Source organism: Prenolepis imparis, unplaced genomic scaffold, assembly GCF_030444845.1.
Source record: "Prenolepis imparis isolate NDT839.2.m4 unplaced genomic scaffold, iyPreImpa1.0 SCAF_12, whole genome shotgun sequence".
NCBI lineage: Eukaryota > Metazoa > Arthropoda > Insecta > Hymenoptera > Formicidae > Prenolepis > Prenolepis imparis.
In genome coordinates, this window is record NW_028141170.1 from 42822 (window position 1) to 64323 (window position 21502).

Below are 21502 nucleotides of genomic sequence, written 5' to 3' on the forward strand. Positions count from 1 at the left end.
AAGCAGTGGTATCAACGCAGAGTACTGCACCACGGGGAGGTTGCTCGGTTGGATTTTGCACATCATGTGTATGGGGTATGTGTACTCAACGCAGAGTACTAAACCCTCTGCTGTGTGTGTGTGTGCTGTGTGTGTGTGCTGTGTGTGTGGGTGGGTGTGGGGGTGTATGGGGGTGTGTATGTGGGGATGTGTGTGGAGTCGTTAACTACTGCGAGAGTGACGAACCGTGGGGTCCTTATCTCTGCTGACACACACACACACACACACACTTAACATTGACGTACACATACCCCATACACATGATGTGCAAAATCCAACCGAGCAACCTCCCCGTGGTGCACATTGGATAACGCGAATGCCGGCGGTATTGCTAAAAATCTTGCAAAATGCAGGGGTAACTTTGAAATGCGATAACTCGGCTCCTAGACATGATAGAGCAATGTTTCTTGCGGCATTTTAAAGGGGAGGGTTCCTACTTGAAAGCCAATGTGGTGACATTTATGGTTCCATCCCTGCTTTTTCCATGGACAACTACAAAGTCACGAAATTTTCAGAGTTTTTTCGCCATCTGATTTTAAGCCTCACACGAAAAACAGTTCAATGAGACGAATAATGCTATATTACCCACTTTAAAGTTGAGGCTTCACCCGTTAAAATGCGCCCAGAAACATTGTTCTACGACCTCTCTAAACCGAGATATAGCTTCTTAAATATCATCAAATTTTGCTAGTTTTAAAGCGCTCCCCTAATTGTTTTGCGTAGTGTATTATTAAAAAATTTTTCAAAAAAATTTCTTAAATTTTAATTTTTAATTGTATGTCCAATTGTATGTTCTTGAAATAAAAATGCTTGTCATACATATATTATTCTGTTTGACTTGTATTGAAAAACTTGAACATAATTATACATAACTATCATTATTTGAGATCATTGTTTTATATGGAAAAATTTACTTTAACTTGATTAATTTGCATTATTGAAATTTACAATACAAAAAAAGACTTGTGTGCTTATTAAAAGTTATTTAAGAGAAATTATATCTAGTATATCTAGTATATACTAGAAACTCTGTAACTTTAAAAGCTCGACAAGTAGACTGGAGAGAAGTAAAAAGATTTTTGGAAAAGAAAAAGTTAGGAGTACCCTCGAAACAATACGAGTTTGTTTAATCGCGTATTTGCAAACGCAATTGCATATTACTGCGCCAATCTTCCATGTATATATGTATGTCTCTATTTGTGTCGCGCATATGAGAAATATATGTGTGCGGTTATACCTTTTATCGTAGAAAGAGAAGGAAGAGAAGGATAACTGTCAAGTTAAAGACAATTTTAGAGTTGGAGAAAATACATATTGTAGTGAGAGAGGGGGGACACTTAAATTATTATGACCAAGATTATCGATGTTCTACTGTATAATGCTAGGGTCGTATTTTATTTTTAACATTATTCTAAAAACGCTGCAATTTTATTTTTGAAATTGTTCATGTATTGCATAATTATGCAATATAAAGTTAACTTCTTCTTAAGCTTATATATAATATTTTATGCATTATTTAATTTTGTTATTTAAATTAATAACATAAAAGTTTAATTTTATGTATTATATAAAAAATTGCATTAGAAATATAGGTACATAAGCCATTTGAGAAATGCACAGTCGCGATTCTCGAAAATTTTAAGCGGGGGCGAGAAACGATCGGTGAAAGTAAGACGGGAGACCATCACATACATATAGTGAGAATGGCATGGGTCAAGATGCCGCACGCGAGACTTTTTATCGAAAAACTTAAATTTTTCAAATTTGATTGTTTTTACAGAAATATACAGAGAATCCGGATAATTTTTTTTATACAAGTATGTTTGCTAGTCAAGTTCATTCATGCAGCTTCATCATTTATGCAGTTTTTAAGTAGCATTGATTACTCGCTATTGCACTCATTGAATTCGCTAATTATTTTTAGCGCGGGTTCCAATAACTGTACAGATGTCAAATAAATATAAGGAAACGTCGGGATACAACAAAACGAGATGAGACGAGCGGTGAAGCACACAGATAACGGTAACGAGCGTGACGCGCTCGTTTCACCTGTCCTAATATGTCTTATATATCCGATATAGTCAATCCGGCCCAAAGAGAGGAGAAACTCTGGTACACACAACGAGCGCGTGTCCTACGATTTACATATATATGGCGCAAAGTGCATCATCACGTGCAATGCGGCCGGCAAGTGTACAAGATGCAATCGGTTCTCGGCGCATCTCTTACATATACACGCATGCCGCAGAGGTTGATATCACCTGAAGCGGAAGGAAGCTGAGGAGAGAAAGAGAAGGAGAGAGTGTACACGCGAGAGAAGAAGAAAAAGACTATGGCTGTATGTCAGGGGGCCAAGCTAACGGTCCAGTCTCAGACACACTTGAGACTCTCTCGTAACCCATTGCAGTGCGATTCGTCTGCTTCTCTTTCCTTTTCTCTTGCGGTCCTTTCCGCCTTGTTGCGCGCATACATCGCGTCGGATCATATGATATTAACCCGGAAAATTGACTCGCTAAAACATTTGCGATAGATTTCCACTACTTCTTTCTAAAGAATATTAAAAGAGGCGTCACATAATTTATATTTAGAAGAAAATTATAATAACGTTTTGTTTTTTTAAATCTAATAGCTATTTATCTGACAGATTATTTTATAAATGATTAAAATAATATTTTCACCAAAGCAAAATGATTATAATTGAAAAATGATTATAAAATTATAAATGTAAATGTTCAAAAATATAACAGCATTTTTTACTAATGTCGAATATCATTATTCTATATTAATTTAGTCTTACAATTAGATCATTCGTCTAGAATATCTTACAAAAGTTGCAAAATGTACTTTTTATCAAGTTTAGTACATATATTTAATTGTGTTCTGTAAGAAATAATTTGTTCAGATTTCTTTATATAAAGTAGAGCTTAAAACACACAGAATATATTCTTCCACACACACATTTGCAGAAATAATTATCCTAGAAATATCCTGTTAAAGATCAATTATTTTTATAATGTTATAGATGCGGAAATTACGGGAAAATGAGAAAAATCATCCAATACAATCAGCATCTTACATAAGAAGAAAGATTCTCACAGACGATGGTCATACGGTATGTGATTATCGCCTTTTTAACATGCACGCTCATTTTTACTACAAGTAATTTCTCTTATGTAAACGCTTATGCAAAATATATTTGCAACGTTAATTATTTCTGTATTCTGTAAGATTATTATTTGTACTAATGGCTTAGTTTACATTGATTCTTTAATACGCATACTAACAGTAAATACTACATTAGCCAATCATAGACATTTTTTAGAGGAATGATTAACCAGATAATTGGCAAGTGTAGTACTTAGTACGAGTATTAAAGTATCGATTTAAACTAAGCCAATGTTTCTAATATTATTTTTTAATAATTATTTACTAAATTCTTTTATTATAATAAAGATGTGTATAATGACATATAAATTATTAAGGTGGTGCATTATTTAAGGTGGAGTCATATGTTCGTGCAGTAGAATCCGACAAAGCTATAAATGAAATTGAAGTCGAGCGTCTCCGTGAACTTGCACTTGAACAGCAGAAAGTCATCGAAATACTTAAACAGACGGTTAAGGTAATGGACTTTTCTCAAATAGGTTCTACACACGGTCTAGAGTCTGCTTCAGTATTATTGTACAATAATATTGAAGCAGACTCTACTAGACAGTCAATGCGTTATTACACTATAATATTGAACACTAATATTAATGACACCATATCTAAGCACTAGCACTAGCACTAGCAATGATATTGCGCAATAATACCTATATATTATAAACGATACAATATTTTTAGATTGTGCAATATATTTCAACAAACTTTTGATTGACACCGATTAAGCCGGGCATCTCGTTCGAAATAATATTTGGGAAATATAAAAACAAATTTTTTCTGTTAAGGAAAGAGAAAGAAAGTTGGAGCAACTATCAAATAAGAAAAAGAAGGAGGAATTTTATAAACAGTGGCTTGAATTGGAGCCAGTTGCCGAAGTCGATGACGAAGAAGATCATGAAGATGATGACAGTGCTTTATCGAGTGCCCCATCTTCGATGTCACCGCAGCCTGGAGTTTACTACGGTCAATGGCAAAATAATGGTATTACTAAAGAAGCATACGACGCTGTTCTTATCGAGCTCGAGGAATTACAGTCCAAGTTCCTTAGAGAGCAACGAGAACTTTCATGTGCCAAGATTCAAATTTGTGACTTGGAAAAAACACTCTTACAAGAGGTATAAATTATTTGCATATATACAATATCTTTTATAATTTTTTTGCTTCTAAAAGATCACATAATATTGTACTTGTACATGATCAATTATTATCTAGGAATGTTGGATATTTTCTCTTCAGTAACACAAGATAATTTAGATGATAGGAATTAATCTCTAGTGCTATTTTTGCGTTTTCAATTTGTAATTATTATATAGATAACTTGAAGAATCGATTTTATTTTAGCAGTCATTTTTGTATATTGTATCTTTCACAAGTTATATGCAAAAATATATTTAGGAGATATAATTAAAATTATATAAGTAAATTTATTTTTGTTTAGATTTTAACAAATTTTACTTTATTACGAAAATACGTGATATTTATTTATAGATATTTTTAAGTTGTGTGTGTGTGTGTGTGTGTGTGTGTGTGTGTGTGTGTGTGTGTGTGTGCGCGTGTGTGTGTGAATGTAATTTGGATATTATATTATGCATATTAATATAAATATAATAAATGCTTTCTACTTATAATATTGAAATTATCAACTTTAACTATCACTAAAATCATATAAATATATAAAACATTCATTAAAGATCTTTTTTGATACATTTATTAATCTAATTGTGAAGACTTTTTAAACATAAATTGAATGTTAAGATTTTAAATTTATTTAAGAAAAATTTTTTATTTATTTAATTATAAATTAAATACAATTTTTAAATTTGTAATGCTTTTTTATATATAAATATATTTATATTTTTTATAAAATTATATATAAAATTATACATGTATATCTATACTTGAAAGTTTTTTTGTAAAAAAATCTGTATATTATTGGCAGAAATGCACTGATCGTGATGATGATAAGGAGGTGAATGAACTGAATGATAAACTTCGAGCTGCTGAAGAGCGAGAAGCAACACTTTTAGTGGAACTTTCAGAAATACGAGAGCAAAATGAGCTTTTGGAATTTCGACTGCTTGAACTGGAAGAAATACCTATGCGTAGAGATAGTTTTGACGATCACGCGGTAGACAGTGGCATCGTCTCTCCGGAACCCGGCGTTCACGCAAACAAGGTGAGTTAAATGTCTGTTTCGAATATTATATCGAGTTAGCCACGAGTTTTCTTCAAATTAATTAATATAAATCATATAATATTGAGCACTTGAGTAAAGAAATATTTATTACTTATTGTAGAATTATTATTAACTAATAATTTGTGCACGTATTCTTTTTTTATTTTTTTTTATTCCACGATATTTCAGGCTCGTCCAACAAACCAACAGAGAAACCGCGCTGTGGCAACTGTAATACCTTACACGAATAATGCTACGTTGATGAACCCCATAAAATCTGCGTCACCCGTGTTACCACCGCGCAAACCTCCGCTCACTCTTCAGGAAAGCGGTATTTTTGAAGAAGAGGAGCACGAGGACGATGAAAAACTCGAAGTTGAGCTGCTTATCAGTTGTAGTACTCAGACGGATGTACCGTCCGGCGAACTCCTTCAGGAAGTACAGCGTCTCCACGAGTTAAGAACTCGAATTCAGGAACGTGCGGCGGCTAAGACCACAACATCAATCTTTCATCCGATCGATTCATCCAAGATCTATTTCGATGTATCGACAATGGACTCCATAGTTCAATTGACCTCCTACCAAGAGCGCGTTCATGAGCTCGAGGAGAGACTTGAAATTTACGAGGAAACTGAAAGGGATCGAGAAAGAGAGAAGCAGTTGTCGAAAGAACGAGAGGAGGAATTGTTGGATGAAAATTATAGACTTACAGAAAAGATATATTGGTTGGAGAATGAGCTGCGAAATACAATGGGATCTAATTTTGGCGAAAATAAAGATAAATATAAAGACGAGACTCCTGCTATTATGCAGCGAATTAAAAATAAAGAGCATAATCGATATCATCATCAAGTTCTAGACACTTTGGAGAATTTAAAAGATGTGCAAAATCGACTGAAAGATACAAATTGCACGCCATCTACTCAAACCATAGAAACATGGGTGAATAATATGATTATACCTCGATGCCAAGATCAGGATAATATCGAAAATTTCGATCAACAGATTGCTTTAGAAACGCAATGCAATGTCACTGTATGTACTTTACATTAATTATAATTTAACTCTTTTTCAAAAGTCTTCTGAAATAAACTTTTTTATTTAAATAACTTTTGTAAAACTTTTCGAGATTCTTTGATATGTGTCAAGTTGGTTAATAATTTAACACATTGCCAATTGCTCAGATAGATCTCTACTACTCGTTTCGTGATGCACATGACTGCGCATGACTGAAAAACGCAGTTTGTTTCTTGCGCCCATATTTCACAATAAATGCTTCATATAAATATACGTTAATACACATTGCGCTGTCATTTCATCATAGCACTTATCATACCTTGAACCAATGATTTAAAAACTAAACGTATCGTTTTAGCTGCCGATATGCGCGATACATTTGATTCTTGACATAAAGGGGACGACAAGCCGCTATAATAAGCCACAGATTTTAACCCATTTTGATTAGGTACGCGATAACATGTTCAATCAACACATACTTCTGCTTGTGTCATAACACATTGAGCTGATTATTTATAAGTATTTCGAATATTAATTCACAATTAACGCAATTTTTTGATAATGTTATTTTTGTAGAAAAAGCAATAAAGATTTAACCAATAAAATATATATTGAAGTGATACAATAACTTTTTAAACAGACGCGCTAGCTTGGCGCTTTTTTACAGCTAAAATAACAAGGAAAATTATATTTTAAATTATACAAGTTTATGAAATACCGCTGCGCTCTTTGTTTTTTTTAACGTTATCGTATATATCATTAAAAAATATTAAAATATATAAACTTTTAAAAATAATAATTAGATACTTAAAAAGTCGCTAGTAAAATTTTAAGTAGGAACGAAGTAAAGTCGACCCAACTAGCCAAAATTATATTTATTCAAAAAACACACAACGTTTCGACCATATGGATGTGGTCCTTATCAAGTGTAATATTCATTAGTAGGGGTGCAGCCAAATTAACGATAATATCAACTTTTCCATAATATAATTACAACATATTTAAATAAACATGACATAAATTCTCAAGTTTGTCAAAACATTTGAAAGAGAGAAAAATGATCCTATCGTTATGATGATTCGTCAAAAACTCAGTTTTATTCGAATCATCATAACGATAGGATCATTTTTCTCTCTTTCAAATGTTTTGACAAACTTGAGAATTTATGTCATGTTTATCAAAATATCATGTAACTATATTATGGAAAAGTTGATATTATCGTTAATTTGGCTGCACCCCTACTAATGAATATTACACTTGATAAGGACCACATCCATATGGTCGAAACGTTGTGTGTTTTTTGAATAAATATAATTTTGGCTAGTTGGGTCGACTTTACTTCGTTCCTACATAAACTTTTTACTTTTAAATTTTATGTTTTATTAATCCTTATATTATAAAAGTTATAGAAATTAAAAATTTGACATGTTATTATACACGGCTTGATAATAGGGGGGGGGGGTGACCAGGACTTAGCGCAACACATAATTCGAGTAATTGGCAAAGTGTTAATTCTATTTATTTATATATAAATAAATATATAATATATAACAAAAATATCTACTTTTATACACTTTTAAATCAAGTAGTAAATAGTCACACATTGCATATTCTACAGCTTGTATCCCTAAAGAAAAAGAAGAAGGAAGATGAAATGGAACTTTCTGAACTCGATGAACCAGCAGTTATTATTGATCTTACCAAAAGCAATTCAGAAAAGAAGGTTAGACGAAGACGAATTAATAAGAATAATGAACACGAAATACGATCCGCGAAAACAGCGAGAATGGCAAATGTTAGGCATATTCGCGATGTTTCTTTCGAGCGAAAAAGTTATCCGTTGATCTTATATCAGGAAATTTGCGTATAGCTTTTATGCGGCTGTGCTATATCGAATCTTTAATAATGAACTTTAATAAGACAAGCGTGACTTGAAAAATTCGATAATATCTATATATAGTTTTCGCTGTAATTTCATTTTTACATGGAAAAAAATTATGCTCGCGTCGTAAATGAAAATTAGTGCGCTTGCCCGAGTTAATGTGTAATTTTTAAGAGAAGCTAGCAACCGCGCTTCTTTCACGCGCGATAGAGGAACGACGACGGCTTCCCGGCAAAAATAACGGCGAACAGAAGAGAAGACCGCGAGGCCGTGGAGAAAAAATGTGGATGTGGATGTTGAGGTGATGATGAGGGGAGAAGGAGAAGAAAAGTTAACCAACCATACATATCTCTATGTCTTTGAACGTACGTATATTATATGAGACAGACGATGAGTTTATATGAGTATTCGATTCGAGGAAAAAAAGTGTCAAAAAGAGAATAATATACATGTATCAAGTGTGTCTAATGATTTGTGAAAATTCTGAACTATCTATTGATTCTAAAACAAAGTTCAGATCAGTTCTTTGTATAGCTCATCTGTGTATACATCTATACTGCGATGATGTCAATGTTTATTATAATGACATGTTGCTATCGTTAAAAATTACATAATCGCAGTACTGTATATAGTCATTTAATCCTATTGAGCACTGTAATTTTATTAATCTGATCTTTGAAATATTGTATATATAAGGGCATTCAGACAATTAATTCTAGAAAATGTTACGATTATTATTTGTATTCAAGTATTAGAATTGTATTAGAATATATTATATTAATATATATGTTTGTGATCATTATTTGGCAAGCTTTTGTGTTCAATTATGATGTCTATAATTGAAAAAAAGCAATATTCTATTGTTAAAGGTCTACATTTTTACTTGGAAATCTCAAGTCTTTCGATATATTCTCAAGAATAACACTATCATAGTTAAAACTTTTTCAAGATTATCAAATGTTCCATATACTTTGTACAATTTTTTTCATGTATTTAAGGAATATACGGTATATCAAGACTTTAAAAATATTTCGATCAACTAACACACAATTCGGACTGTCGTAGCCCTTTATAAATGTTTTTGTTTATATAACACACACACACACACACGCGACACACACACACGCACGCACGCAAGCACGCACGCATGTGCGTGTGCGTGCGCGTGTGGGTATGTGTGTGTGTGTGTGTGCGTGTGTCAGTTGGTGATGGTAATGATTAATGCTTCTCTTCTCTCCTCTATCTTCTTCATCTCACGCGCGAAATCGATCGCTATATATGGCACGGACATATTTCTGGAAAAAGTAGTTTAATAGTTGGCATTAATCTCATTTCGAAAATTAAAATTGCATTGCTTTGCTTTGAGAAAAGAATATATGCATCAAAATTTAACATTTAACGATATTGTTTAACCCTTTCATTATATTTGGCCATAATGCATTACAGAATATTGTACAACATATTTCGACTAAAGAAATCAATTTTATAGTAATTACATCATTGTTTCTAATGTATACATGTATAAATATTTAACATAGTGTGTCATCTTTAGTAACGTGAGAATTAAAATTCATGCAACACACAAAAAGATTCCAAAATCATTATAAAAATTAAGAAATTAATCAAGTTTTGTAAGATTGTGGTATATTATTTACAACATGTTTTTCAAATATTTCTACAACATTGCTGCAATTTTGTCAGTATTTTGTAATTTTATATTTTTACAATATCTTCTCATCATATTGCACAATTTACAAGATTGCAATAGTTAGATTTTGTGCTGTATAAGAAATGATATTATATTGCTTCACCATACTATAATATGTTTTGCAGCAAATGATCTACTTTTGTTGGAGAGATAAAAGTGAGAAAAGGCTTTTCTTTGTCTCTCATCGTTCCCGCGATCCCATTTATCCACCCACGAGTTCCACATGAAAGAGACAATAAACCCGTTGCAATGAACTCGTGGCACGAACAAAGTAAATTAACATTAATTAATATTTACAAAATATTAATAAGCAGAACAAACCGTAATAAACTTTGTTGTCGTTTCGAAATATACGGGCTCTGAATTTTGCGAATAACATCAATTTAAATGTATGCATTTATGTGGTACCACATTCAGAAACAGAATAAAGGCGTACACAATATAAATATCTATGTTATATATTATATTACATAATTAATGTTACTGGTCTAACAATTTTGATTCGATTTCCGTGCTGACAAGTACGGTTTGTCTATATATTTCTTTGTCAATGATTAATTCTTATTTTTAGGACAATACGGCTGGCGCTGCTTGGTGTGCCCAAGTGACGATCAGAAATGGTACGTTCTAAAAAAAAAAAAAAAAAAACAAGGGCTTGCGGATGAACTCTGGTGATGCTTGACGTATTTTATCTACCGTATCACGACCAACATTTTCGTACAAGCTGTGAAATCAAGTGCCAAATAAGCCGTAGATTAAATATTTTTTTCCACGCGAGCGTAAATTAAAGAGTTATTGTGAAATATTTTTACACATATTTTTAAAAATATTTATGATAAAAATATGCTTAGAAAAAATCAGATTGACGATATAAAAATGCGCTAAACAGACATGTTCTTGTACCGATGATCAAACAAAAAATCTGTAAATGTGTAATGCGTTTTCCATGATTGGAATTTATATACATATATATATATATATATATATACATATATATATATATATATATATATATACACATGCTTTGATACAAATGTAAATTTAAAATGACAAAAAAATGTCATTACGTGAGAACAAATATAAAAGGATATACTGCAAATATATTGCAAATTAATATGCAATTAGTAATGTTATAGTATGCATTCGATCAACAAAAACATATCTGTACAGTGTCGTTTGCACTGAAAACAAAGATTCTACTATATTTATCAGCAATTATCGGACAATTGTTTAATTAATTCTATAAATACATATCTTTCGCCGACTTTACGAGATAAAATAGAATATATATACCGAATATAACGAAATACTTGTAATAATATAGAATATATATACCGAATATAACAAAATAATTGTAATCGAATTTGCCAAATAATATCGTGAATTTTAACAAAATCTTGTGAAGCTAACAATAAGTTTAATGTGCGCGAATGCCTTATTTATATAAGAAAATATACGTAGGAAAATATGCGTCTGCTTATGCATTTAATTTTAATTAATTATATATATATATATATATATATATATGTATATACCATACAGGATGTTTCAGAACTGACGGAAAAGTTTTTAATTTTTAATGACAGATTTCTGGTATCATTTGGAGATGATTTTTCTTCACCGAAAATGTCGAGAGAGGCCATCATTTTATACATATTCCCAATTTTTGCCATCATGTATCTTTGTAACTAAGCCTTAAATTAAAATTCTATTAAAGTAAACTCTACCTGAAATTAACTGAAAAATGTAATTTTGTTAATATTTTATTTTCACAAGGCTTTTAGTTTACAAAAAAACCTTTATTTTCAACCGCTTATAACTCGAAAATGATTGGTGCCTCGACATTTTCACTGAGAAAAAATCGTCTCCAAATGATACCAGAAATCTGTCATTTAAAACTTTTCCGCCAGTTCTAAACACTCTGTGTATATATACACACATATATTTAAGAATTTTAACTTAAAATATATAAATTAAGTATTACATAGGCTATAGGAGCACGTACGCGGATTTCGATGCGTTGATTCCAACGAAAATTAAGTTTTCGTTGGAATCAAATAATTGTGCACGGGGCACGAATATTGCTTGGTACACTGCCAAGACTTTTTTCGGAATAATCTCTACTAGAGATTTTTAATTCCGATTATCCCCTCTAACCCTCCAACAGAAATGTAGGCGAGAAAAATATTGGTCCGAAAGTCGCTGAATTCCAACGAATCAACGCACCGAAATCCGCGTACGTGCTTCTATAGCCTATGTAATACTTAATTTATATTTAATATAGAAGGAGCCTTTAAATTCTTAAAATATATATATAAATGCGTTATATTAGGTATATTAGAATGTGCCTCTAGTCCTTTTTTTTTGTTCGATCGTTGAACATATAATGTGCATGCATGTTTAATTTTGAGTGACGATAGATAAGTTTAATTATTAGTGTGTATATTTAATAAATGCTTATTGTTTTTATTCTCTATAAATTTTTGAGACGAAAATGATTTAATCGTAAGATTGATCAACCTTTATGATTCGTTTCGTTCAAGATCGTTTCGTATCATAAAGTTGATTTTATTTCTCGTACGTGTATCTATATCTATGAGAAACGTAATTTCAAATAAAATTAATGTCATCTGTTTTATGTTATTCTCCTTCTTTTGAATTGTTAAATTATTGATTTTTTAAACAAATAATTTAAACTATTTATTTACGCATATAAAAGACCATTTGACAATCTCGGACAAGTCCCGGAAAAGAATATGTAATCAAATATACATATATATAATCAAATATAAACAAACATATATAAAATATATTTACATATGTTTTTTTCTTGTATAATTTCTGTCTGTACATAAAAAAATAATAAGAATAGCATATTTTTTGAAAATGTAAAATTTGAAGTGAAAAAATTATCTACATATAATTATATATACAAATTGAGCATATAATTATATATAATTATATATACATATATATGAGCAATTTTTCTCATTTCTTCAAATTTTACTTTCTTTAAGAATAAAAATACTTTCTTTAAAAAACAATGTAAAAATTATTCTTCTAATTGTTTTTTTTAATTATTCTTCTTATTATTTTTTTATATACACGAAAGAGAAAGAAAACATATATGAACATATTTTGTATAATTATATAATATATATTTATATTTATTATATGTTTATGGACTTTTTTCGGGTATGTGTGGATATCCGAAAACAGAGGATGTGGCCTCGAAACTAATACGTGTTATTATCTCAGAAAAATTTTGATAGATATATGAGAAAAATTATAAGATCAAGTAAAAATTGTATAAATTTATACTATATATTATTATAGCATTTATATGTGCATATACATATGTATTAGAGTTATATCACACTTATATCACATTTCAGACAAATGGATTACTTACTTCTTGTTTATAATAGTTGTCTTGTTCTTTATAATGTCTTTTTCAAACATACATAGTTACTGAGTTTTTGGAGCAGTGGATTTGAACGTGTTCTCAAAGATTTTAGACTGTTCATCGAGAATTTTTCGTTTGCCATAAGCAGCGGCACTCACAAGCAAAGATGGCAACGTACATTCCATGAAACGTATTCTTTCGATGAGTATGTTGTGTCTCTTCTCCAACAAGGCAGTCCTTTTTTCGTAGCTCTTTAGCATTTGCTTCCAATAACTTATTTTATTAGATTTATTGATTTCATTCACAGATTTATTTACATCGGTATTTATTGTAGCAGTTACTAGTCTTTTAGAAAAATCAGCCATTATTTACAAAAATTTTAACAAATTGAGATTAGAGTACTGAACATAGATATATTACATATCTATAGTTCTGAACGAATATAACTACATCATGAAATCTGCCATCTAAAATAAAACTTGTCGAGTTTCAAATTTTGTGTTTGATTCAACTGAAGAAGCAACTTCAGAATTAATATAAAAAAATGACATAATATGAAATCATGTGAAAATGGCTCGATGTTATCGGGACTCATTGCTCAGGTCATCGTCTCTTCGAGAGCAACTTGTCATCTATATTATGTCGTTTATTACTTCAGATCAAGTTGAATTTATATCAGATTAGAAACGATGGAAACGAGACGGGATATAAAAGATATCGCAAGGCGCAATCCTCTTACTATTGGGATTTCATCGAAACAAAGCATTGTATTAATAAATCGTGATTCATCGATAGATTCGTTCTCTAAAATGCAATTTTGTCCTGCATATCACTTTTGTAAGGAATTAAAAAGACCTTACCGTCTATCTAAGCTTGATGGAAATCATGATCAACAAGTAAAGTGACACATTTTCCTATATATATATATATATATATGAATATACATACATATATTTTTCCAATATAAAATATTAACAACTTTTTTGAGAGTAAAGTGTCCAATTTCGTGAATTCGAGAAAAGAAAACATGATATAATTAATATTAAACATTAGTTTAATAATTTGTTAAATATTATTGTGGAGAAATTAGCAAATAATGTAAATATAGAGTACTTGAGAAATACAAATTCATAAATTGACTTTAATAAAGAACTGTTTTGTGTCTTTTATTTTCTATTGTAATATGTAATTTATTTTTTTTATATAACCGATCAAATCATAAAGAATTAAAGAGTAATTCAAGTTAATGTAAATAATAGATATTTTCTTGAACATTAAGAATTATACTATTGAAAATATACTATAATTAATACTATTAAAAGTAATGTAGAATGTATCTTTCCTTTCTAATTTGCCCATAGATCTAGAGCGCCCAGTTTCTGCGAATTAATAGTTATTAAGATATAATAATGATTTTTCATTAATTTTTTTAAATTGTTTAATTGAATTATTTAATTTACTTAATAATTATAACTACTTGAGCCTAGAGTTGAGCTATTAGAGGAAAATAATGAACTACTAACAGATCATGGCACTCCACGATTTACTGCAAGCAATTAAGGAATCTGCGATAAGATTGATACAGTTGATAGTAATAAACGATATAGAAGAACGATGGAAGAGAAGTTCAGATTTCCAAGTGCGCTATCCTGCTGAATCAAAGCGATACAAGGGGAGTGATGAAGTAATGAACGCTTTATTTTAAATCTACATCTGTGTTGAATGCATGACAAAGATAAAAAATGATTGGAAGAAATCAAGAATGTAACAACACTAATTGAAAGTAATTTTCATTAGCAACGTTATGAATCAGGATTAATCTTCGCGACCACACCCTCCTCGGTTTGTGCACTTTGTGGCGTTGCACTTCGCTTAAAGAATCCTTCGGAAGAATCGAAACAATTTACGTTTGATGAAAAAAGAAAGAACTATTATAATAGCGATTGTAACATCATGTTGAAGGCATTTAATAGTGTGTTTTTAAAAATGACTTTATACAAAACTAGTTTATCTGCCGAAAAAGAAAAAAAGTAGCAATAATTTTTTTATTCTTAAAAATATTTTTAATTTACCCCCGTTTCTCCCTTACTTGTGAATATAAAATATTTTTGACTGTTTTTTTTTCCACAATAAATAATTATATTTATAACATATCTGTATAAAAGGACAGCAAAAAATTATTTCAAACACTCAATCGATAGATACAAATGAAAGTGGATTAAAATCAAAGTTATTATTTATACGACGAATTTCTTCTGGTAAAACTACTTGCCAAATATGTCAAGCTGAATCTCAGCAAAGGCATGACAATATAACTCGAGTGCTACATGTTGGTAAGTTAAAAGAAAACAAGATTTACTTTCTAAATATATAGAAATATCAGCAGATCATCAATAGGCATAATAGATTTATACTAATTTATGACTGTTATATACGCAGACAGTAAACACGAGTATAATGCCATCGAAATGTCAAAACCAACAAAGTTAACGCAACGAAATTCGAAAATTGCATACGCCTCGCTTACAATTTCCTCCACTCGTCAAAACGCATCGACGCTTACTCACGAAATGGTAATTTTAATTTATTATTCTTTAATTTATTAATTTATTACTCGTTATGCTAAGAAATATGTTGGAGAAAATAATACTTGGTTTTAAAAAAATTTATTTTATTAATAAAAATAATTTTAAATTCCATGTTTAAAAGAAGGATATAATATTGCAAGTAAATTTAAACAAGCGTAGTTTTTATTAATTTATTATTTATTATTTATTTAACTCTAATGTTTTAATTAATAAAGATCAAATAAAATATAATAAAAAATTATATTTTAATAAATATATTATAAAATTATATTATTATTATAAAATAGAGTAACAAAAAAACAAAGTTTTTAATATAAAATTGTTATAAAAAATTATATCATAATAAAATGAAGAGACTTATAATATCAATCGATAGAGAGTATAGAAATGTCTTTTAGACTAATTATATATAAGTTATTTGAATATATAAAGATATTTTTATACTCTTTATAATTATTAATTTTATATATATTAAGTTGTAAGATATGTGTAAATACTAGTAATTCGTCGTTAACACTAACACTAATTGTAAATTTATTATTTCTTGGCAAATATTTTTAATATTTCTCAAGTTAGATATTATATTAATTAAAATCCTTGAATTTATCAAAAAAGATAGAATTTTGTTACTTATATTATATGTTTGCAATTAGAAAACAATTTATAAAAGTTCTCCCTTTACGATTCAAAAAGTTTGATAATTTAATTCACTTTTATAAAGAAAAATCAACTTGAAAATAGAACAAAATCGCTATTAAATTGAAGCACACAGATATGATGCAGGAAATCCCCCCTTTATAAAATTTTTACCGCATATTCGATCAATTTAGATATAACATAATAAATAAATATAGTTATAGAAGAACGTGGAAATTCGTAAATAATTAATTATACGGAATTATTTTCTAGTTCTGTCCATGCGCGTGTGGATTGCTTATGAGAGATGAAACCAAAAGCGAAGTCTCCATCAAATCAGTGCCTACGCTAAAAGAAAACTTTATTAAAACGTATTAAAAGTATTGTTTAAACTTTAAACGTAGAATTTTCTATTATGTCAAGCATTGAGAGAGAGAGAGAGAAAGAGAGAGAGAGAGAGAGAGAGAGAGAGAGAGAGAGAGAAATATAAAGTTTTGCAATTTTAACCTAACAAGCACGCCATATGCACATTTATCATTATCCAAATTGTTATAAAATTATGTCGAGAAGTGACATAATTGCTTATACTTTGTAAAATGGTAGCTATAATATATAATGAGCATTTTATTGACAATGTTTAATTATATCTTATCATGTAATCTTTGGTTGTTTTTTATTTTAAATATCAAATGAATATGTAATTTCACAGTCAGTTCAAGTTTTAATGATGCTGACATATAAAAACTTTCTTGTTTATTCATAATGAAACAATGAAAGAAATACAAGTTGTAAAGTACATTTTTTAAAATACTTTTATAGTGTATTGATTTTGTCGAATTTTTTTTAGTGTCAACTTGTTATTGAAAACTAAAAAAATATAAAAATTCATATGTACTTTACTACTCAATATGGTGCCTGTATAAAGTTAGCCCCATCATATGGATTAAAACATTTATAATAAATTCTTTTTCATAATTTTATTCTAAACAAACGGCTACGCAATTACGCAAATTGCATTGTATATTACATTTTTCAGTGAGCTCGAAGAACCAAGTTTTTATTTGAATTCAAATCAAACAATGAGTACAAAGATGTATAATGACATACAAAAGTTAAAAAAAGATATAAATATTGAACGTTGGAGAGGAGAAGTTATACAACTACAACTGCAAACGCAAATTGAAGAGTTGCAGAAAAATATAAGATTTTTCAAACAAGAGAATGAATATATTCGGCACCTTATAGAAAAGTGTCGCTGTTCGTTAAAAATAAAATTTTTGCAAGGATTACTACCAATCACAGTTACATATTCTGGTGAGAAAATATTAGATTTAGGATATCCTTTGTATTAATCTTCTATATATTTTTAATTTAATACATGACCTATGGAACATGTATTATACAGGGTGTCCCAGAATTCGCGGAATGCACAGCGTGATTTTCCGTGCCAAAAGAAACAACTTTTTCCTCTGACAAGATTGCATCTGAACACTATTTTTTAAATGAGAGCAACTTAAAGCTAACGAATATAAGCACTCCTGATTACTGAATCAGGAGCGGCGCGCACACGGCATGCGTGACGCGTGAACGTGTATACTATTTTATTTCACTAAAGCTTTTATAAGAATTATATATGATATTTAAATGTCGCTATCTTGAATAACTAACTTAATAATAGTTCTTATAAAATTTTTAGTAAAATAGCGTACACGTTCACACATGTCGTGGTGCGCCGCACCTGAATCATGCATAATCTGGAACGCTTATTCGTTAGCTTTAAGTTGCTCCCATTTAAAAAATATTGTTCAGACACAATTTTGTCAGAGGAAAAATTTGTTTCTTTTGGCACGGAAAATCACGCTGTGTATTCCGTGTCCGCGAATTCTGGGACACCCTGTATATAGATAGTTACTTTCAGGACTTGCGTCAGCGATTAAACGCTTACAAGCAAAATATTACAATAACTATGGAATAATAACCACATTAACCCAGATATTTCGAGGTACATTAAGCAAATTGCAGGAAAACTTTTAACACCATTCATCATAGAGCATTGGCATCGAAATTCAAGCAGGTGATGTGACATGGATACATGCTAAAATTAAATTTTTCATATAAAATTAACATTAATAATTTTTTTCAGCATAGTAGCGACTCGTGTGTCATCCGCTTTAAAAAATAAAAGCTCTTATGGAGCCCCCCCCCCCCCCGCCACGAGTCTTATGGTACTCGAAATTTATTAGACCACTTTTATATAGGTAAGATAAATCACAAACAATACATGTATATTATCAACAACATATTGAATCAATAATTGAATGCAATTTATATAATTTATTTTGTAGCAAAATAAAGCAGTAATTTCGCACATAATATTATATAAATATAAATGTTAAATACACTCGTCAACAAAATTAACGCATACGTATTTTAAGTCAAAATTTCGCATAATTTCAAATAAGCATAACTCCGCTAAAAATGATCGGATTTGCTTTTTTTTTTAATTTGTAGTAAAAAGTCCATATTTTACGATAGTTATGATAAGATTTGCGAAAAAAATTTATTTTACCCCGTGGAGTGCGTCAAAGTACGCAATTTTTTAGAGACAAAACACGTCCTTACTTTTGAAGCAGTAGCGTACGGGGGAGGAGGATAAATTAAAAATCTGACGAATGGTTTTTAAAGTAGAGACTTCAAGCTTGACAGTGAAAAAAAAAATTTTCAAACCGATCATTTTTAGCGGAGTTATGCTTATTTGAAATTATGCGAAATTTTGACTTAAAATACATATGCGTTAATTTTGTTGACGAGTGTAGTTTAATAGTTAATGGCGCATCGACTTGATGTTTGCGCGCGGGATATAGAAAAACTTTCGGCGATCGACCAAATCTTCTAAAGTATTTAGATCGGGCAGTATAGATGGGATTTCGAAAAAATCGGATTGCGCGATTATCGACGGCGTCTGATTAGCAAGACGAACGCTCATATTAATCTTATTGCGATTACTGGGTGTATAATATGCCTCGGTAGACGTCGGTTGTTTAGGATAGTAAGGATCATATTCCAGTTCATTTGGCACCAACGGCTTTAAGGAGAGCGTCAAAGCATGTACGGGTATTTCCGTGGTGGTCGACTTTATGTTGAGCGTAATATGAGTGTTAGCTTGGATCGATCTTAGAGTTTCTGAATATGGATGATAGTCACTGTTGTAACGCAAGAAAGAAGACTTTTCATGCAGAGCAGGCGAATGCTGATTACCACCTTCTGGTGCTATCATTTTCACGAGTGAAGAATTCACAATCGGCTCAACGAGTGAACGATTAATGTATTTGGCGCTTTTGTCTCGTACGAAAACGCGAGTCTCCGCTGACGATAAAGGCAATGGCGGTCTTGATGAAGTTGTTGATTTGTCGTTACGTGAATTCCAAGAATTGAACTGTTCGGTGAGCGATCGAGAAGTGGTGGAAACTGTCATGTGATTCTTCGAATTAGCATTGCACATCGTGCAAGTGTCGATGATTTGTCCAGCTTGATTTTGTGCCTTATCTCTTAAGAATAAACTTGCACTGAACACAAAACCAGATTGAACTTTATTAGATTTGACTTTGTCAGGTTGCTGAATCACTCTAAAGGAACGTGAAAATGATTGTCGATGATTATCGAGCATATCGATGGATACAATTGGTGATCTTATCAAAGGCATTGTATGATGTATATTTTCCTCGGCGTCCTTGTTTTGAAATTGTGGTGACAGATGGTGGTAAATGATTGCTCGGCAATCAACGAGATGAACGTGATCACATATCAAGGCATCCTGACGAAAAGCCGTTTCTTCGGGACATCGGTAAGTAAATTTATTTCCATGATCATCGCATGTGTGATATACTCTGCAATTTGTTTCGATGTCGGCATAAAATCCCATAGGCCGATTGAGACAAGAAAAATACGTCGAAACATTTGGTGGCGTGGTATTCTGCGAACAACAATAATTGAATTGTGCATCTTGAAAACAACATGTTTTTTCATAATTCTTTAAAATTAAAATAATGTAGTATATTCTTTAAATCTATGTAGTTTCTCATTTTTTATATCATTGAGATATCAGAATTAAATCTAACATAATATTGCGTAATGTTTTAAGTTTTCATTACTTACAGAAGCTTCTTCAGTGTGAACAGTGACTATGACGAATAGTAGATGGTAAAATTGTAAAATCCAGTAGAAGGCCATTTTTGTGAAAAGTTAGAATTATTAAAAGATTGTTATATGAGTTCGGTTTTCCGCAAAAAGTACAATAAGAATATTACTCCCAGCGTCTAGAAGATCTCTACACGGCGATAGAAGGAGTTCAAGTGAAAGTATCGAGAGGATGAGTCTATGCAGCCCCCCTCCCTTCTCCTGCTTCCATTCTTCAACTCCTTCTTTTTACCTTTCTTTTCTGACAATCTACACTTGACATATCCTACACATCCCTGTCTTTATAACTTAAAAAATATATATTTGCAAATATACGCATACTACAATCATCGATTCACGTTGCAAATCAAAATCGAAGAAAGCGAATTATTGCCTTAATCGTCAGTATACGCAATTCAATATGTGTATGTACAATATATTCTTCAATCTTTTAAAAAGCTAAATATATATTACAAGTTAATATATTATTCATATGTCAAGCATTTTATATATATGTATATATGTATATGTGTATACACACATATAATATCAAAGTATTGATGTATGTGTATATCATATTATATTGATACATGTATATATAATATCATTAATAATAATATCATTAATTATAATATCATTAATTATAATATCATTTAATTTTAGTGAATGATGTTTTAGATGCTCCAGTTTAGAAAAAACATCATGTACGGAC

General features: G+C 30.6%; 2 protein-coding genes and 1 pseudogene across 7 annotated transcripts in view; 2 read left to right on the forward strand and 1 right to left on the reverse strand.

Moving 5' to 3' along the window:
• The window catches only part of LOC145943502 (uncharacterized), a 27302-nt gene extending 16652 nt beyond the window's left edge, over positions 1-10650 (forward strand). The window contains exons 7-15 of one of the 6 annotated variants that reach the window (XM_083051062.1): positions 3062-3151; positions 3539-3661; positions 3987-4316; positions 5141-5377; positions 5567-6412; positions 8013-8117; positions 8456-8641; positions 10110-10255; positions 10556-10650. In XM_083051062.1, the coding sequence (XP_082907188.1) occupies positions 3062-3151; positions 3539-3661; positions 3987-4316; positions 5141-5377; positions 5567-6412; positions 8013-8117; positions 8456-8581 (1857 nt within the window). In that variant the 3' untranslated portion in view covers positions 8582-8641; positions 10110-10255; positions 10556-10650. Of the gene's footprint in view, positions 1-3061; positions 3152-3538; positions 3662-3986; positions 4317-5140; positions 5378-5566; positions 6413-8012; positions 8642-10109; positions 10256-10555 lie in introns of all 6 variants that reach the window. The other 5 variants (XM_083051065.1, XM_083051061.1, XM_083051063.1 and 2 more) reach the window with 5 other exon arrangements.
• Positions 10651-14199: 3549 nt separating this feature from the next.
• On the forward strand, positions 14200-18880 carry LOC145943931 (uncharacterized; annotated as a pseudogene).
• On the reverse strand, positions 17535-21468 carry LOC145943498 (uncharacterized). The gene is made up of 2 exons (XM_083051055.1): positions 20770-21468; positions 17535-20587 (listed from the first exon to the last, which is right to left on the reverse strand). The coding sequence occupies exons 1-2, from the start codon at positions 20842-20844 to the stop codon at positions 19439-19441; spliced, it is 1224 nt and encodes a 407-aa protein (XP_082907181.1). The 5' UTR covers positions 20845-21468; the 3' UTR covers positions 17535-19438.
• Between the last annotated feature and the right edge of the window lie 34 nt (positions 21469-21502).

What these genes read in the sequence shown, in the direction of transcription:
- LOC145943498 (XM_083051055.1), bottom strand. Translation starts at nt 20,844, where the DNA reads ATGGCCTTCTACTGGATTTTACAATTTTACCATCTACTATTCGTCATA. An exon ending in TTCACACTGAAGAAGCTTCT is followed by an intron (nt 20,588 to 20,769) that starts GTAAGTAATGAA and finishes TGTTGTTCGCAG; the next exon opens with AATACCACGCCACCAAATGT.